General features: G+C 31.0%; 1 protein-coding gene across 3 annotated transcripts in view; it reads right to left on the bottom strand.

The window, feature by feature from the left end:
* Nucleotides 1–19,669, bottom strand: part of side-VI (sidestep VI transmembrane protein) — a 481,913-nt gene that overhangs the window by 311,223 nt on the left and 151,021 nt on the right. For all 3 annotated transcript variants that reach the window (XM_088044224.1, XM_088044994.1, XM_088045766.1), the window contains exon 2: nucleotides 18,624–18,674. In XM_088044224.1, the coding sequence (XP_087900350.1) occupies nucleotides 18,624–18,674 (51 nt within the window). The remainder of the gene's footprint in view (nucleotides 1–18,623; nucleotides 18,675–19,669) is intronic.

Raw genomic sequence — 19,669 nt, 5'->3', positions numbered from 1 at the left:
CAGTCACCTTGTTTAAAAAAAAACATCGAATCTGAAGTCAAAATTGCAACAAAACGAATGTTGTCAAAAAAATTTTTAGACTATATTATCTAAACCAGTCGTAAAATTTTTATAAATTTGATTTCATTTTAAAAACACGACTTTAGAGTGTATTTCAATAAATATTTCAATACTTACTAAAATTTAAATTATGATAAAAATTACAACAAAATAAACTTTAACACTAAATCTTTTGAATTGTATTTTCTGAAACCAGTCGTTCAATTTTTATGAATGTGGACTCATTTTAAGCGCACGACTTTACAGTATATTTCTTATTTTTCTCAAGTTATTTCAATGCTTCTTTTGCTACTTACCATAATATCAAATCTGATGTCAAACTTTCAAAAAATAAACTTTGACAATAAACTTTTTATACGGTATTTTCTGAACCCATCGACCAATTTCTATGAATTTGGTCTCATTTTAAGCACACAATTTTATATAACATTCTTAATTTTCTTAGGTGATTTCAATGCCTATTTTGCTACTTATCATAATATTGAATCTAAAGTCAAAATTGCAACAAAATAAACTATGCAATAAACCTATTGGACTGTATTTTTTTAAACTGTCGTCCAATTTTGATGAATTTAATCTCATTTTAAAGATACAGCTTTATAGTGTGTTTACTTACCATAACTATCTAAAATATGAAGTCGTGCAAAATTGCAACACAACGAATGTTGGCGATGAATTTTTTAGACTGTGTCGTCAAATTTTTATGAATTTGGTCTTATTTTAAAAACACGGCTTTATAGTGTGTTCTCAAATTTTCTCAGTTTATTTAAATTAATATTTCGATACTTGTCATAAATAATTTGAATACCAAAACAAATGTGTTGCAAATTTTTTTTTTAACTTTACATATTTTCTGAACCAATTGTTCAATTTTTATGAACTTATACTCATTGTAAGCACACAAATTTATAGAACACTTCTTAATTTTCTCAGGTTAATTTAATGCTTATTTTGCTACTTATCATAATATTGAATCTGAAGTCAAAATTGCAACAAAATGAACTTTAACAATAAACTTTTTTGAATATATTTTCTGAATCCATCGTCCAATTTTTATTAATTTTATCGCACTTTAAAGACGCTCTCTATTTTTTTCAAATTATTTCAATTAATTTTTCGTTACTTATCAAAATTATTTTAAATATGAAGTTAAAGCTGCAACAAAACAAATGTTGGCCATACATTTTTTAGACTGTATTTTCTGCACCATTCGTCCAATTTTCATAATTTTGGACTCATTTTAAGCACACAAATTTATAGAATACTTCTTAATTTTCTCAAGTTATTTCAATGCTTATTTTGCTACTTATCATAATATTAAATCTGAAGTCAAAATTGCAATAAACCTTTTGGACAGTATTTTCTGAAACCATCGTCCAATTTTTACAAATTTAGTCTTATTTTAAAGACACAGTTTTATAGTGTGTTCTCTAATTTTCTCAGATTATTTTAATTAATATTTCGATACTTGTCATAATTATTTTGAATATGAAGCCAAACTGCAACAAAACAAATGTGTTGTAATATTTTTTTAAACTTTTCATATTTTCTGAACCAATCGTTCAATTTTCATGAATTAAGACTTATTTTAAGCACACAAATTTATAGAACACTTCTTAATTTTCTTAGATTATTTCGATGCCTATTTTGCCACTTATCCTAATATTAAATTTGAAGTCAAAATTGCAACAAAATGAACTATGCAATAAACCTTTTGAGCTGTATTTTTTTAAACTATCGTCCAATTTTTATGAATTTAGTCTCATTTTAAAGATACAGCTTTATAGTTTGTTTCCAAATTTTCTCAGACCATAACTATCAAAAATATTAAGTCAAAATTGCAACAAAACAAATGTTGGCAATAAATTTTTTAGACCGTGTCGTCAATTTTTTTTGAATTTGGTCTTATTTTAAAAACACGGCTTTATAGTGTTTTATAGTTTAATTATATTGTTCATTTTTCAAAATTTTCTAGTTTTGCACATTTGCCAAAAAACAGTAAATAAATAGCAGCGCTTTTAATTTTGAGCTGTTCTTAAAAAAAAATCCAAAATTTGAAACTAGATGACAGTCATAAAATTTTTTAAAATCAATAGAAGTCATCAAAATAAATAAACATTAAGAAAGAATGTGAAACTAAATAGCGCCTTAAAAATTAGTCCAAATGCATGAAAAATGGAAATTGCTCTCCAAAATTTGACTAGACTAGTTAGCACTCAAAAATCAAGAAGATTTAACAGTATAAAGTTAAAATGTCAGCTGCCATTTCATCGACAAGTTTATCGTATTCTCTTCGCCATTATTTAACACAATGACATTGATTGTGATTTGTTTGCAAATCGGAACGAAGAGGGCTTTGTGAATGAAGAGCATCTTTTTGAGCGAATGATTGCTTACAAAGCCAGAAGCGATGGGAGGCCTGAATATTGAGCAGCAATGATTCGAAGTATTTCAGATAATAAGCTCGACTCAAACAGAAAATGAATATAAACCGTCAAGAGGAGCATAATGGCAAAAGTGGTGTATTTAATACGCGCAAATACAGAAGGGGGCCATAATCCGACTGTGCGAACGTCTATTTTCATGGTTTCTATAAATCCAAAAACAAACACAACAGTTCCGACACAAATGCTGTTTATTTTCCTATGAGCTTATTAAATTTTCTTACTTAATTTATGCAGAATCTGAGAAGCGAAATTGGAAATTAAGTCTCAACTGTAGCGAACGAACAATGTTCATTATTGTGGAAAATGTGCGGGTCCCGTTCCTCCGTCTAAATCAATTTTATTACGGTGTTGCTGCAACGAATTGGATTGATCAGAGCTCTTTTTCCCTTTCCTTAAACAAGAAACTGCGTGCTGTTCCCAGATCTTGTTGTTGTTGTTTTTAGATATTTGTGTACATGGGATGCTGAGTTTCTCTTCGGAATATTCGTGTTTTGAGATAAAATAATCCCACACAAGCTGCAATTTCCTGAGCTTTTTCCAAGACTTATCGACATTTCTTTGCCCCGAAAAAACAATTTCGTGAAAACTCACTATTTTAGACGATGAGGAGGAAGCGCGTATGAAATTTACATTGCCAGCAAAAGTTCCGAATAAGAGTAATATCCGTTAACAGTAATTTCCTCCAAAGAACATTATCACGTCTATATTTCGAGACCTAAAGCCGGAAAAATTACGGCGAAAAGTAATAAAAGAGCAACCGAAAAGCTAAACAAGTAATTTTAATATTTTTACACAATGTCGCATCCAAGTATAAAAAGTTTTTAAACGGAACTCACACGCGTGTGTCCCGCGTTGAACATTCCGCTTTTCATTTGCATATTAAAGCAATTTTTCTAAAATTTTCCGACGCAGCAGTTCTGCTTCGTTCTCCTTTTGCAATGATATTTCACAAAGTTTGCCTTTGCTCAGCAAGAAAAAAATTAAAAATCTTAGGACGCTCCCCGACAACTTGCTCCATTTTTCTAACCTTTACAACTCGGCAACTAATGGCGCGCCCCAAATCGCCACTAAACTTTGCACGGTTTCGTTTTTAACAACCACTGATCAATTAAAATTCACCCCCGGAAACTATGTCAAGTTTAATCACCAATAAAATTGCAAAGAGAGATTCCGGCTTTGGGTACAAATGCTGCATCTTAATTCCCGCCCACGCACCTCAATTCCCACCACACCGGGGCGGTATAATCTGCCCCCGGCTCATTTGCAATTCATTATTAAGCTCAAAACCAATCACATTTTTTATTTTGATGACTACTTTAAAGTTTACGGGAATTTTAAATTTCAGGTCTAAATTGGAACAAAATGCTACTTGGCAGTTTGGACTGTCATGTTGAAACACGTCGTCCATTTTTTATGAATTTCATTTGTTTTCAAAGGCACATTCCTTTACTATCTCAGTTAATTTTGGTTACTAATGTGAGACTTAATTTAATAATAATTTTAAAAATAAAACTTAAAATTGCAATAAAATCAATGTTAGTAGTCAACTTTATAGACTGTATTTTTGGAACATGTCGTCCAATTTTGATAAATTTTTCTCATTTTAAAGCCACAACTTTGTCGTATATTTTTTAAATCCTCTGGTTTATTCGATCAGTATTTAAAGAATTACGATAATTTGAAATTATTAAAATTTTTGCCAAACAAATTTTAGAGTGTAGTTTCAGACCAAGGTCGTCCAATTTTCAAGAATTTTGTCTAATTTTTAAAGGGTAATTTAATTTCACATTTTTTTATTATCTTTGTTTAATAATTGTTTTAATATTAGAAATAACTAAAAATTTAAAGTTTACATTCCATTAAAATAAAAGTTAGAAGTCAACTTTAAGACTATTTTCTGAACACGTCGTCGAATTTTAATGAATTTGGACTCATTTTAAAATCACAAATTTATCGTATATTTTTTAAATCCTCTGCTTTATTCGATCAGTATTTAAAAATTTACGATGATTTGAAATTATCAAAATTCTTGTGAGACAAATTTTAGAGTGTAGTTTCAGCTCACGTCGTCCATTTTTCAAAAATTTTGTCTAACTTTTAAAGCGTGGTTTAATTTCACATTTTTTTATTTTCTTTGCTTAATAATTATTTTAATATTAGAAATAACTAAAAATTTGAAGTTTACATTCCATTAAAATAAAAGTTAGAAGTCAACTTTTAAGACTATTTTCTGAACACGTCGTCGAATTTTAATAAATTTGGACTTATTTTAAAGCCACAGCAATGTGCTATATTTTTTCAGGATTTCAGTTTAATATTCTAATGTTTACGATAATTGGAAAGAAATATTCAAAATTGGAGCAAAATATTTTAGTAGTCAACTTTTGGACTGTGATTTCCAAACACGTCGTCCGATTTTCATAAATTAGGACTTATTCTAAAGCCATTGTCTTGCAGTACATTTTTCTATTCTGTTAGTGTATTTTGATACACAATTATTTTAGTACAATAATTTCAATGTCTAAATATGTCTAATCAAAATGAATTTTGGCAGTCAAATTTGAATTGTAATTTTGGAGGACGTCATCCATTTTGGACACATTTTCACTGAATTTAAAGTCAAAATCAAAGTCAATTTCTTTTAGAAGTTTTTGAAACCGACAATAGTTTTTAAAAAATAAACTCAAAATTGGACTTTTCTACTATATTTTAGAAACACGTAGTTTAATTTCGATGATTTTAGACTAATTTTAAGGCCACAGCTATGTAGTATATATTTTCGTGTTCTTAGTTTAATTTGATCAGTATATTTTAGTTTAAGATAATTTGAAATATCAAATCTAACTGGAAGCAAAATAAATTATAGCTCGTTCTTTTTGGACTGTAATTTCGGAACAGGTCGTTCATTTTTCATTGATTTGGTCTGATTTTTAAAGGTGCAGTTTAGTTTATTCTGATAATTGTTTTAAGATTTAGAACAAACTAAAAATATAAAGTTAAATTAATAAAATAAATGTAGTAGTCAATTTTTTAGACTGAATTTTCGGAAACCGGCGTCCAATTTCGCTGACTTTACAATCATTTTAAAGCCACAGATTTGTGCTATATTTTTTTAGGGTCTCAGTTTAATACAATGAATACTTTAAAGTTAACGATTTAAAAAAAATAGTCGAAATTGGAGCAAAATATATTGGCCGTCTACTTTTGGACTATAATTTCTTAACACGTCGTCCGTTTTTCTTAAATTAGGACTTATTTTAAAGACAGTCTTGCAGGAAATTTCTCTATTATTTGAGTTAATTTTAATACATAATCATTTTAGTACAATGATCTCAAATATGCCAAAATTACAACAATAAATTTGGCGGGCAACTTTTGAACTGTAATTTTGGAGATCGTCATCCATTATAGATGAATTTTTTACTGAATTTGAAAACAGAGTCTTACAGTATATTCCTCTATAATTTCAAATAATTTTGATAATTATTTTATTAGTTATGACAATTTCAATAATAAAGTCAAAATTGCAACAAAATGAAATTAGGACTGTAATTCCAAGACCCATCGCCCCATTTTGACGAACTTGGACTCATTTAAAAGCCACAGTCCTGTTGAAAATTTCTTCGTACTCGCAGTCACTGGATCAGTACGTTTTTGGTCACGATAATTTGAAATCTAAATCAGAGCTAACTGAATTTTAAAAGTAAATATTTGGACTGTAATTTCGAAACACGTCGTTCTTTTTTATACATTTGAACTGATTTTAAAGACACAGTGTTGCAGTAATTTTTACCTGTTTATTTAGTTTATTTCCATCATTATTTTAGTGTAATAACTTCAAGTATGTCAAAATTTCAGCAAAAGTAATAGTCAACTTTTTAGATAGTATTTTCGAAAAACGTCTTATATGTAATTTCGATACATTTAGGCTCGTTTTAATACCACAACTATGATTAAAACCTTAAGGTACTTAAAACAAATTACACAATTGCAGAACAAACAAAAATTTTAGAACTTTCCTGTTTTTGTATGACCTCAGAATCCAAAATCTGCTATAAAACCTATTAAATTTAACAATTTTGACGGTTAAATAATAAAATTTGGTAAACTTTTTACTTTAGAAGTGAATTTTACAATAACAAGTCAAAATTTAGATTTTTTGTACTAACCAAAATTTCATAGTTAAATTTTAATGGTAAATTAATAAAATTGAGTGAATTTAATGCTTTTAATTATTCTATTTCGTAAGCAAAATAAGAAAATTGTAGAACAAAAACAGAGAATTTTAGAATCGTTGCTCTTCAAAACAAACCAAAAAAATGTAAACTCTGGTAAAGACTTCGGTTTTATTTCATAACTTAATTTTGTTGCAAGATTTATTGTAATATTTTATATCCATTATTTTTCTTAAATGTTAGTTTCCTTGTAATTTTTTTTTCCTTAAGTCTGCATAAACTTTGACAATGACGCCACGCTAATTTGTAACTTTCCACAGTTAAACCTCTTGATTTCAAACTGGGAGACAATCCGAAGAAAAACTTAATTGTACAACTGTTGGACCTTTCCTCTGGCAAAATTAACAAGCTAAGCGTCACAAACTTGCCACCTTAGGGCTGGTGAAACCCAACTTGCACAATATCTAGATGTTTGTATCGTGCAATTGTCAGTCTTGGAAACTGCAATTTATTGCTGTTGGCCTTACAATAGGAAATAAGTGCAAGCCACAACTCATTCTGTCTAAAATCAAGCATATTTTAGTGTGAAAATACAAATTTCCGAGAACAATGATTCATGAGTAATCTTTACGTTTCCTGAACCTAATTGCTTTTCTGCAGGAAAATTACCTGTCCATCGGACGTGGTAAAAATTGAGAAAACAAAAATGTTTACACTGTTTGTTTAACTTAATATAGGCAACCCCAAATACGCTTTTCTTTGTCCACTTGAAGAGAGAGATTTAATTTCACAATTAGCTCCAAAGCTGTTTTTTTAGTGTAAACAGGTCAAAAACGCTGCTATTTTATGATATATTACCCTCTGTAATGAGTATTTAACAAACTTCGTCTTAGAAGCAGTTAAAACCCTGCAGCACATTAAAACTTTTTCAAGCGAGTCACGGAAGGCTTGTAAGGAAATAATACTGATAAAACATTTTAAATTCATATCTAAGAAATAACCCACTCGAAACAAGGTTTATTACATACGACCTACTTATAGAGCTGACCTATTTCCAGCCAGTCTGGAATAATGATGTCAAACCGCAGAACATCCTAAGACTAACTTCCTCTGTTGAAAGGCCACGCTGCTATTGATATTTCTTCTATTAATATCGAGAAGCAACGTCCTGTCTATAATCAATAAAAAAGTGCATGAAACTTGAACTTTCGTTTAGAATTCCTATTCCACGTAACTCAACAAAGTGCATCGTTTTGATGCACTCCTGGTCATCTAAACAGGAATTCCAGTTTTCCAATCCCATGCTAGTTTGATCCTTAAATGATGAACGAGCTAGCTGAAATGATCCTGGGCTAATAAGTTAATTTGTAATCCATTAAATATATCTTCCGTTTTGATGGAAATGTTTTAGCCCACCAGGTTTACGGAAACTTTTTAATCAGAGTTAATCACTCAATTATGTGCCAAGACTTATTAAAAATAAACGCTCGCAAATTATTTAACGTACGTTATCTAATTAAGGAACTTTAAATTATTAATCATCGAGTTGAAAGGTGTACCCTTGAAAACATCGATCGCGTGTGGTCAATAGGGTTTTTTACTTTTCGCATCGACACATGCTCAATTGCGCAGCCTGAGAAACAATCTCAGCGGGAAATCATTGTGTCCATTGTCATAACAAAGAAAGGGTTCTCTGCGTAGCAATCAAAGTTTCATATAATTATTATGATTGTGAATGATTTGTAAATATCGTTCTACAATAGGGTTGCGTCGCCGCAGGCTAACTTGAAACCGAACAATTACTAGGACAAATTAATAAATTACTTCAAGAGAAATGTGGGAATTTTAGCACGTCCTCGTGAAGACACTCACGCGAACACGACAACGGGGGCTTTTCTTGGAATTTTGTTAATTATAGGCTAATTCTGTAACCTTTTAGTGTGTACTCAAATTACTCAATTTCAAATTTATCACTCGAAATTTTGAAGATTGACGTCTCGCTTATTATGGGCGCAAACTTGCGATATTGGGGCTCATTTGACGCAAAATTTTGCGCTGATTCCAAATCCCCTGTACTAAATCTGGGAACATCGAGTAAAAAAAATCGATATTGAACTCAATTTCAACAAGAGCTCAATAACATCAATCTCCAATACATCGGAGAAAATATCGATTTTGAAAAATAGTAAATAAAAAAACTCAATATAGCATAGTTTACTGTGAAAAACAAAAATTAATAAAATTCTTAATAATGCAACAAAATAATAAACAAATACAAGAAAAATAAAAATAAATAAAAACCTTAAGTAAAAAACAAAATAATAAGTAAAGAGCAGTAAAATTTTCGAAAATTTTTGGATGTAAATCAGGCTTTCAATTCCTTAGAGAGAAAATTAGAGAAAAATTGAATGTAGCGATTTTTGAGGTTAACACGTTGTCAAAGTTGAGTGTACAGTAAGATCCAATAAATTTTTAATAAACCCTTCTGTGGAAAACAAAAAAAATTGAAAACGTATGGCGTAGTGAACTTCGCATAATAAATTTAAGTTGTCATTTGGCTGTCATTAGTGTCATTACTGTCATTATTGAAAAGGTGGTCACCGTTGCACAAGGGTTTTGCTATCGAATCCTATTTTAGAAATGAAGAAATGGGTGGACACCCTACAAACATTAAGTTGTGTTTTTGAGACTATGAAAACTCATGTGGATGTGCCTTTTCTAACAAAGACATTTGTTTCCTGTTTGTTTATTTGTTATTTATTTGTTTGGAACAGCAAGTGGACGTTGCACTAATGTTTTTCGTCCATGCTGTTTTTAATAACATAACCTCAAATTTCGACTTTTACATGTCAACGGTTTTTACAAGAATTTACAAGAGTGCAAACATCTACCAAGAACTCAAATCTCTCCAATACCAATTTGAATTATTATCTTACAATTTGCAATCAATAATCAGGTTGACAGCTGCAGCTTGGTTCAACTAGGACCTACGTTTTCCATGTTTTTTGTTTTTCAGAGAAGGGCTGATCAAAAATGTTTTGGATCAAACTGTATTAATCAATCACTAATTAAAAGTTTGTTCCAAAGGAATGATTTTAATAGAGATTTAACAAGTTTTGGCAATGTTGTGAAAAACAATTAGCTTCTACGCATGACACAGTTGCGTCAAGATCAAATGCTTTTGCTGCCAATTGTTGCCGATAAAAATCACTAAGGGCGCTGCCAACTTAACTTTTTAATGAGTGGACCGATAGTAATGAGCTATGGTATAAATAAATTATAAAAAAATATCAAATTCGAGATTAATAAGAGTAAACAAAATTCTAAAATATACATCGACAACCAACCAAACGAAATATCAGCAAAATCAAGAGTGTAAAATAAAATACATACATCGAAACCGCAAACATCGATTTTTAATAATACATCGAAAATAAAAATGTATGTATTGAAAATGGATGTTTTTTTGGCAAAATCGATATAAATAAAAAATTGATGTAAAAAATTACAACATAGTTAATTTTTATATTTAAATTTTAAATGATTGATATCTTCAAAAGTACAACAGACTAAGAGAAACGGTTTGCCCCATCATTTTTGTTGCGCTTTTTTCCTTTAGAATTTGCTCTCAAATGCCCAAAATTCGATAGGCTATTTTCTTGCGATGCAATCGATTAAAATTTTTCAGTATTTTTGTTTTTTGTCCAAAACTCGTAAAGTATTAGTCTGATCAATCTCAAATTTGGCCAGTTAATAGACTTTGAGCTAGGCTTTGGATTGATGTATAATTGAAAATTATTAAACGTCGTTTTCGCCTCAAAAAAATTGAAGGAAAACCACCTCAAATAGACTCCTTAGACACATTTAGGTCAATTTGTCAAGCAAACTCAAGTTATTTACGCTCATTTAACGCAGAATTTTACGCTGGATCTAAAATTGGCCGAACTTTTAACGTACGTCAACAAATAATTGACGTATGACGTTTGAATTTTTGGGTAGTCGCCAGAGAGCCAAATTTTTGAAGGTTCGAAACCAATGCTCAATATGTGGGAAACTACCCCAGATGAAAAAACGGTTCTCGCCATCGTTTTTCTAGCAATTGTTTGCTAAGAATTTGTTCATAGATTTTCTAAAAGTCAAAAATTAGCATTTTTTGAAAAAAAAATAGGACGTAAAATATGTCAAACTTTCGTGGTCGATTTCTCGCTTAGTTTCGGAAAAAACTTGCGTTATTTTACGCAGAATTTTGTGCAGATTCCAAATCTAGTTTTAGAATTTACACACGGCAACAAATAACCGAGTTATGGCCGTTAACAATTTCGGAAAGTGAATTCTCTGTAAACATGAATCATAAAATTGCTTTGGAATGTTATATTTGGATTAAGAAGGTTAGTTTAGGCATAATGCGATGTTTCGCAGTGACAGATCTTCAATTCGAAGTCACACAACCTTTGACATTTCGAGCGGGAAATTTGAAATTTGACATTTTTAAATTCAATTTTTTACTAATGCCGTAATAACTTAGAATAAGAATTCCTTTGAGCATAATCCGCCATAAACCAAGTTAAATTTAAAGGTTCGGAACACCAGGAAAAAAATAAAATTCAAATTCCCCTGTTATATTTTAATGTTCAGCAATCTGCGGAACACCCGGTAAATATACTAGTGCCTAACTTCGTTCTAATAGCCAATAATATTTGCAAAAAACAATTAAAATATGGAAACAATGGTTTCATTTTAGAATTCGCCAATGTCTCCGAAATCTACACATACTATTTAGGGTTATTAAAAAAGCATTCTAATTTCCAAAATACCGGATGTTCAATAGAAAAATTCATCAAGTTGGCGTTGCTTATTGGCAAACATTTTGAAGTAAGTCTACGATAAATCTGATCAACCTAACCTTACGTTTTGTTTTTTACAATGTAGGTCATGAAATAAAGAGCGAATCTATTGCTAGTCAGCTCTTAATGAAAGATTTTTAAGAATTTTGGCAAAACAAGTACAACATTTGAACCCCCGCCTAAAAAGCGGTACAGAGTTTTCTCCTCTTCGGACTTTTGGCTTTCGCGTGAGAGACTTCAGGCTTTCCAATTTGATTTGCCCACTGTTTTAGTTAAATTTAATTCCCGCATTGACGTGCAACGACAACTAAAAGTCTGCGCTAACGTAAACAAATCCAAATCAAAAACAAACGGGTGAGATTTACAGATATGTATATAACAAGTACGGAAAGTGACTAATTTCGCCCGAGTGTGAATGTAGATGCACGAGACGTCAGCCGAGAAAAACAAGAAAAACACTTTGCGACGTGTTATGTACACTATTTTTCCTACGACCATCCATCATCAGAAAAAACCATAAGTCTTGACAATAGTTCATTTCTTATCTATTCTAAATGTCATTTTTCTACGACCTCATATAGAAGTGACGTATTCGATAGAGTTAGATGGTTTGTTTTCGTACATCCGTTTACGAAAGTTAAAGTCACTAGTGTGATATGAATATATCAGCACAAAATTGATTTGTCAGAAACGACCTAACCAATTCATTTTTACCATTATGCATGTTAATTTACAGTAAATCGTCTAGATGTTTAAGACAAAAATTTAAAAATTACATTTGCATTTTAAAATAATTGCCAATTTTGATAGCAGAAAAAAAATAGTATTTTATACAACAAGTGGCTAAAATAGTGCTTTTTTTTACGCGTGGGCAATTTATATGCACGAGCCGAAGGCGAGTGTTATAAAGCCCACGAGAAAAAAAAGCACTATTTAGCCACGTGTTGTATACAATACTTTTTGTACAACCATAATTTAACATAATACTTCTTAAGAAATTTAATTATTTTTATTTAAGTCAAAGTAATTTATAAACTATGAATGGAACGTAAGCTATTTTAAATAAAAATGAAGAATCTCGTATCCAAAGCTTTTTCTGGATGCGAAAAATGGTCCTCCATGTCGGCATCTTTCTGAAAACGGACAGGAATTTTTGATCAAAATTTCCTGAATTTAATCCAGTCGTCATTGTTGGTGTTACTAAAGAAAAATTGTCAACAACCTAATTGTCAACAACCTAAATTGCAACACAAAACGTGCTCAAAACAAGATGAGTGATAGCGAAACAGATTTTTCTTGTACTCCTCCTGAAGTTAAACAAGAAGCAAATGATTTACTTCCAGGAATAAACATTAATAATGTTCAAAATAGTACAATCCACATTACTTTTCGTTAACAAGTTTTTATGTTTTATTAGGAATTTTAAATATTTGTACTTGAATGTTGAATAAAATCTTATTAAAAATGGTTAAATTGTTAATTGCAGCTTGAATTATTTGCAATAACATGTTCTAATTTATTGTTCAAGTTTTTTTTATCACGCCGTGAAAAGAATTTTTTTTTTATAACGCTCCTCGAAAAAGCCATACTTTTGACGTTAGTAAGGGGTGTCAAAAATGGCATTTTAGGTTATTCGTACAAAAATTAATTTAAATTTCCATGCTATTGTTGAACATTTTGCAGCGGAGTGAAATTTTCGTAAATTTTCTTGTACATTTTCACCTAGTTTTCTACGTGTTAGATATATTATTATCACGCTAGCTTATTAAATGTACCTAAATTGTTTTTCTTATCGTTAACCATTTGGAATTTGATAGTTCTCTCAAACGGCTGCAGTTGCATGACATTAAATAACTCATTTTATGGCTGTTGGACATGAACCGGATCGAAAATATAACTCCATGAGATATTTGAGTTTTGAATTAAAAAAATAAATATTCTTTGGTGTTTTGCTTTGGCATGAGTAAAATTGCAGAGTTTTTCTGACAGCATTTCGTGAAGGGTATCGGATTTACAATTTGTGAAATATAAAAGGCACAAGAATAAAAGGCATGTAAGCACTCTTTACGCAGGCGAGTGGGAACAAAGAATATTTTCTTGAAGTTGTATCAAATTCAGCACCGATTCTATACAAACAATAGAAGCCCTGAAGAAAAAAGCAGTCGTTATTATTTTTGCGGAAGTCGAATGAATGTGCGCCCGTAAAAGACGCAATTATCACCGTGAATTTATGCGTCTCATTTTAAATCCGAACCGTCAAAACGAAATTGAATCCGATATTAAAATTTACGCTATCTATAATGAAATCTTGATTGAGGAAAGTATATCGCAAGTGTAATAAAAATCTGACGTTGCAAAAGCAGTGACATAAAAGCTCGACATTACGTGTCCCTGTAGGATCAGAACGGGATTTTTGCGTAAAAGATGTGGCGATTTTTTCGCATCGATCCGACCATATTGGACTGGCGATTTAATTCGAGATCTCCCCCGTCATAACACTCGTCCGCATCCTATATCACCCCTAAATTCGGGATCCGACACAGGACAACATCCGGCGAAGCTGGGACTCGCACCAGCAATTATTGTTGCGGATAATGCGAATTAGTCTTTTCCTAATGAATTACGTGATGTCTTTGGGTAGCTGCGGCCACTTCGGCCAGCTTTATTGGCCGGAAAATGGGCCTTCCGGTGCAAAAAATCACCGAGAGACAATCGGACTTTACGCACGTCGGAAAGTTTTCTCCTCCTGCGGCGAAGAAGTCCTTTCGTGATTTTTAACGTTCACACTTGATTTCGCGCAATGACACGTAGTTTTAGAGAAACATTACAGAAATTGCGATGCAGCCATGAAATTTTCAGCACAATTTCGTTCTTGTGATGCATGCTGGAAAACTGTAGCGGAAATTTCTGCTAAATAGTTTAGTCCGCCGTTATAATAACGGTATGAGCTGTGGAGTGTCGAGGACGGGAATTCTTGAAGTGACGACAGAAAAAAAAATCAAGGTGATTAAGCTTCGGGGAGCTGCAACAATTCCTTCGAAATTCAATGTTTTCACCAGACGAAGATATTTGTATTTGTCGTGATTTTAATCTTAGTACCATAGGTTTAGGTTTTTGAGTTATAATTTCTCTATTTTTGGACACCTTGAGTTCCAGAATTGCAAAATTTTCAAGATTTTTTAAGAACTTTTGAATTTCAGATTTCTTTTTTTTTGGTTTCAGGTTTCGGTAGCTTAAAATTAACATTGATTGAATTTTCATGTTTTTTGGTTTTTAATTTAGGTTCTTTTTGTGATATTTTTTCAAATTTTCCTTTTAGATGCTTTACACATTTTTGATTCACTTTTAAAGTATTTTTTTTCGATTTCTTTAAGTTTTCTTCATTGCCGAAATCAAATCATTTATTAAAAAAAATTGAGAATTCTAGAACACATCATAAAAAATTAAAAAGTCAGCAAATCCACCAGAAAATTCAAAAGAGGCTAAAAAGACCTGAAAGTTAAGGCTTAAGATCTATGAAATATCAGAAAATCTAACGAAATTTTGCAACATTTTAAAGAATTTTAATCTTAGAAAAGTCAAAAAAACCTTCTAAAACTCTAAAGAAAGTAAGAATTTCTTGAAATGTCAGGAACGGAATCAACATGCTAGCGAATGCTAAAAGTCTGAAAAACTGTAAAAAAGTTTCAGAAAAAAATTTAAGCTTGAAGAAATCAGTAGAGCATTAGAAAATTCTGAGCTATTTCTAAGGCCTTTAGAAAATCCTAAAAAAAAATTGAGAAACTTTGTAAAATTGGTAAACTCTAATAAATTAAAAATCCTCAAAACTTTTAGAAGCTATGTGATTATTTATCAAGAGAGAGAAGACACTTTTCTGACCCAAGCGTTAATATTTCCCGAGATCCAAAAAATCGAAAAAAATTAGAAAACGAGGTAATGTTGAGAAGCCATAAGGCACAAAAATTGTCATTTGCAACCGTTGAATTAAAATTTCTGACCTCAAATCAACAAAACTCTTTAATTTTTGACGTATATATGACGTTTCTATCATTACAAAATATTTAGCTAAATATAGGCAACCCAAAATACGCCTTTGGAACCAGACGACGTAATGACATGTTCTCAAGCTAGTAGTAAAAAAACACTTAAAATATCCAAAAGATTTTCAACGATTTGAAATTCTGGAAATTTTCGGAGAATCCTAAAGTTATCCAGGACTCTTGAAGAACATCAAAAATTCTAGCAAATTCAAAGAACCGGGCAAACAGTCGAATTATTTGGCTAGTCCTCTGTTGATCTGAGAACGTATGTCTTAATATCTGTCATTTCCTAAAACAAGTCAGTTATGTAACGTTTTTCTATCAACTTCAAATATACGTCCACAAAGTATTTACAGAGTATATAAATTATTATCAATGATGTCTAGTTCTGTACAAGGACTACTTGAAAATTTTAAAAAATTTAATGTACATACTAACAATTTATAGATTCTTGGATACTTCAAAATTTAAAGAATTTCTTACAAATGTGGAAGTGGAATTCTAAAAACTAAAAAATTTTAAGAAACACAAAAGTGCTTGAAAAATTTGAAAAAAATAGAAGATCTATACCCAAGAGAACCATGAATAGTCTAATTGGAAAAAAAAATACAAAAATTATTTAAGAAGCCTAAAAACATGCAATAGAAGATCATAACAAATTTTCAGAGAAGAGTTAAAGTTTGAAGAATTTCGTAAAATCTTATCAATTATACAAAAGTTCAAAGAATCCCATTCAGAGATTTAAAACACAAAAAAATAAAATAAAAATACAAAACATTCAAAAAATCCAACAATGCTTTAAAAACCCGTTTTTAATTCTTTTTTGGAGTTTTTTGTAAATTGGTAAATTCTTTTGTTACTTTTTGTCATTTTTCAAATTACTTGGTTATGACAAAGTTAATATTTTTAGACTTTTCGAAATTGTTCAAAATTTATTTTTTTTAGACTAAGTTTTTGAAATTTAAAAATTGATAAAAGATAAAACTGAGATTTTGATGAACCTGAAAACAATAAAAATTTAATAAGACGAAACTCGTTGAGTATATGAGCTTCTTAAATATTTAGGTTTTGCAATTATCCTAATTTCGGTTTCTTAAAACATAATTTTTATGTCCTCAGATTTTCAATTAAATTTAACAAAAATAATCTAATGAATTAATCAAAGTGTGAGACAGGAAGACATCAAAACTTCAAATATCAATTTAAATTAAAATCTTTTATCTACGGCCTGCTTCATAATAGCTGTGTTATGTAACTCATTTGTGTTATATAATGCCACTCGTTGTAACACTAGTTATATAACGAGACCCATTATGACACCAGTTATGTAATGAAAGAGAAATTTTAGTTTTAGTTTTCTTTTTTATTAAACGATTAAATCCACATGAAATCACTTTTGATGAATTCACCTCAAATTTCACATTTTTGAAATAAGCCAAAAGTTCTTATTAGCTTAATTCTTGATTTTCTTCTCAACTATTTTTGCAAGCGGTCGGAAATTTTCCCATACCCAAGTTTTGACTTCTCAGCTAGAGTTAAAACTACATTTGCATTAGGATCTTCTGCATCCGACGAAATTTTTTTCACAATTGATGCACAAAATAAAGGCACAAACTGTGATTTTTCACATTATGCTTACAAAAAAAATTAAGGTTTCTGACATTTCATTAAATTAATAATATCAAAAAACGGTTGCAGGCATAGAAAAAACGTTGTATATTACACGTGCTATATTGTTACTGTAATATTCCTGTTCGTACCTTGAAGGTAATTTATCGCACTTATTCTACAGGGTCCGGCAACACTTGTGTCTACCCCCAAAATTGTCTTTAATTTCAAAAAAAAAAATTTGAAAATTTGCATACGCCAAAATTTGTTTATCAGTCAAAGTTTTGACGTCTCGATGCCCTAAAAATCTAATTTTTAGGTGATTGTGAGATTTTGTGATATAAACCCCTAATTTATTTTTTTTTTCAATATACATGTGTTAAAAATATCTCAGTTGTTATTTTAGATTTAATGCAAATTGTCTTCAAAATTTGAGAAAAAAATGCTGTTTTATAAAGTTAGTTTCCAATTTCATTACGTCAAAATTGGGAACTACGTTTACACCCATCTGTCAACATCTTGTGTCACAAATGACATCTATCCTTTGGCTCGCTTTAGATTGTAACAAAACTCTTGGTGAAATTGTGGCTTTGTCGATTTTAATTAACGATTTTTGGTGTCCATAAAGTGCAACATGCCCGTGTTAATCAAAATTAACCTTTATAAGAGTGAGTGAAGTCACTTGTGAATTTTTGGTGTAAACGTAGTTTGCCGCTGCGCTGTCATAGTGTAGAAAACTAACTTGATAAAACAACGTTTTTTTCGCAAATTTCAAACACAATTTGCATTTGATTTAAAATAAAAATTGAATTCGAGAATATTTCCGCAAAAACTCAAAAATCGCTAAAAATTATATTTTTAGGCGTCGCGACGCCAAAAAAACCGTGATAAAAAACTAATTTTTGCGTCAGCTTCTAGAGCTTTGTCAACTATGAGCGAGTCCAAATTTTTAAAATTGTAACTTTAACATTAAAGACGATTTTGGGGGTGGACACAGTGTTGCCGGACCCTGTATAATGATGCCCAATCTCACTAGTGATATAAGTAGCTATTAAGAGCCCGAAAATTGGAGATCCAGAGCTCTTGCAAACTTATAACTTTCATTGTGTTTGGTTTAAATTTTCTGACTTGTTAAAAAAAAAATTAAACCTCTACTCTCCGTATTCCCATTAATACTGAATTTGGTTCCAGAATCCTTATCCAAAAACCCCATAAAACTCGTATGTATAAGCACTCGGATCTGCCACGAGCCATTAGAGCACCCCCTGTTGCTAAAATAATAAAGCTATCGACAGTCGTGATTTATTAGCCCCAACTAAATCAATATAAAATATTTCATACATCACGAAGATCCTGCATATCCTGCAGCCTTTTTAACCAAATTCCCAACTCCCTGAAATGTTTCTCCCAAGATAGCGTCCTATACACATGCAGACAGAATTTACTTACGGTTCGTCTGGTAATCTCCCACTTGGCCACCGAAGTGATTGATGAATTTCCCTGAAACAACATTTAAATTTAGTGAAACTCCAGTGAAAAACCCTAAAAAATCGTTCTAGTGTGTGCCGCAATTACGCCGACTTTAAACGAGTAAATTCCACTAAATAAATTAGCGCTATGGCCCAGAATCAAGCTGCGGTCCGATTTTTTGTTGCTCTTTTACCTGGTAATTAATAACAGTCGAGTCCAGAATTTTCATAAATTAATTTGATGCTTTGTTGTGTTTTTTGGGGGCGAGCGAGGGGGTCAGCGTTTTATTACGACCTTTGTGCACTAATCTCGGCCATTTAGTGTCGGCGGAAAAATTCTGCTTTTTGTTAAAAAATTCCATTACATAAAACCAGGTAATGAGAAGAACTTTTCATTAGTCTTGCGTGTTGACATTGCGTGCGGTTGCAGCGCATGCTCTCTCAACTAGATCATTTTTCCTGCTTGATCCAATGTAATCCGAGGAGATGGAGATTAATTTATAACAAGTTGTTAAGTTTCTACGGTAGACTTTAACGGAGCTTGCTAACACATTTTGGTTATCAAATACCGAGAACGAACTGCAACAAAATATTTTGAAAATAAATCAGCTTTTTTTATGGGAATGCAATAGCGAAAATTGACAGATGCTTAAAAATTTTAATGGAAATTCGTTTTTCTAATACTCGTGGGATTTCTGCGGGCGGCGTTCATTTGCTATTTTCGTGCATATCACTATTTTTAAAACGACCCAGTTTGTTGTTATTTTTTCTAAATTCCTAGAAATTGAAACTGAAAAAAAAATGCAAATATAAACACTTCTAAGATTTTACATTTCAATCTTTTGAAATATTTATTTAAAAAGCTATGGAAATTATAACACCAAAGCAATCAAATTTGGTTGATAATGTAGACTTGCTTTTAAAATGTGCTAAATTGTATGATATAGAACGAAAAAGTGAAAAATATCTTAAAAACTCAAAGTCTGGTAATTTGCACGCCACAACAATCAAATTTCGGGAGATTAG

Source organism: Gnatocerus cornutus, chromosome 1 (genome assembly GCF_029298725.1).
Source record: "Gnatocerus cornutus isolate USDA-ARS CGAHR chromosome 1, icGnaCorn1.1, whole genome shotgun sequence".
NCBI classification, from domain to species: domain Eukaryota; kingdom Metazoa; phylum Arthropoda; class Insecta; order Coleoptera; family Tenebrionidae; genus Gnatocerus; species Gnatocerus cornutus.
The sequence above is the reverse complement of the archived record's forward strand: the minus strand, read 5'-3'. Positions and strand labels throughout refer to the sequence as shown.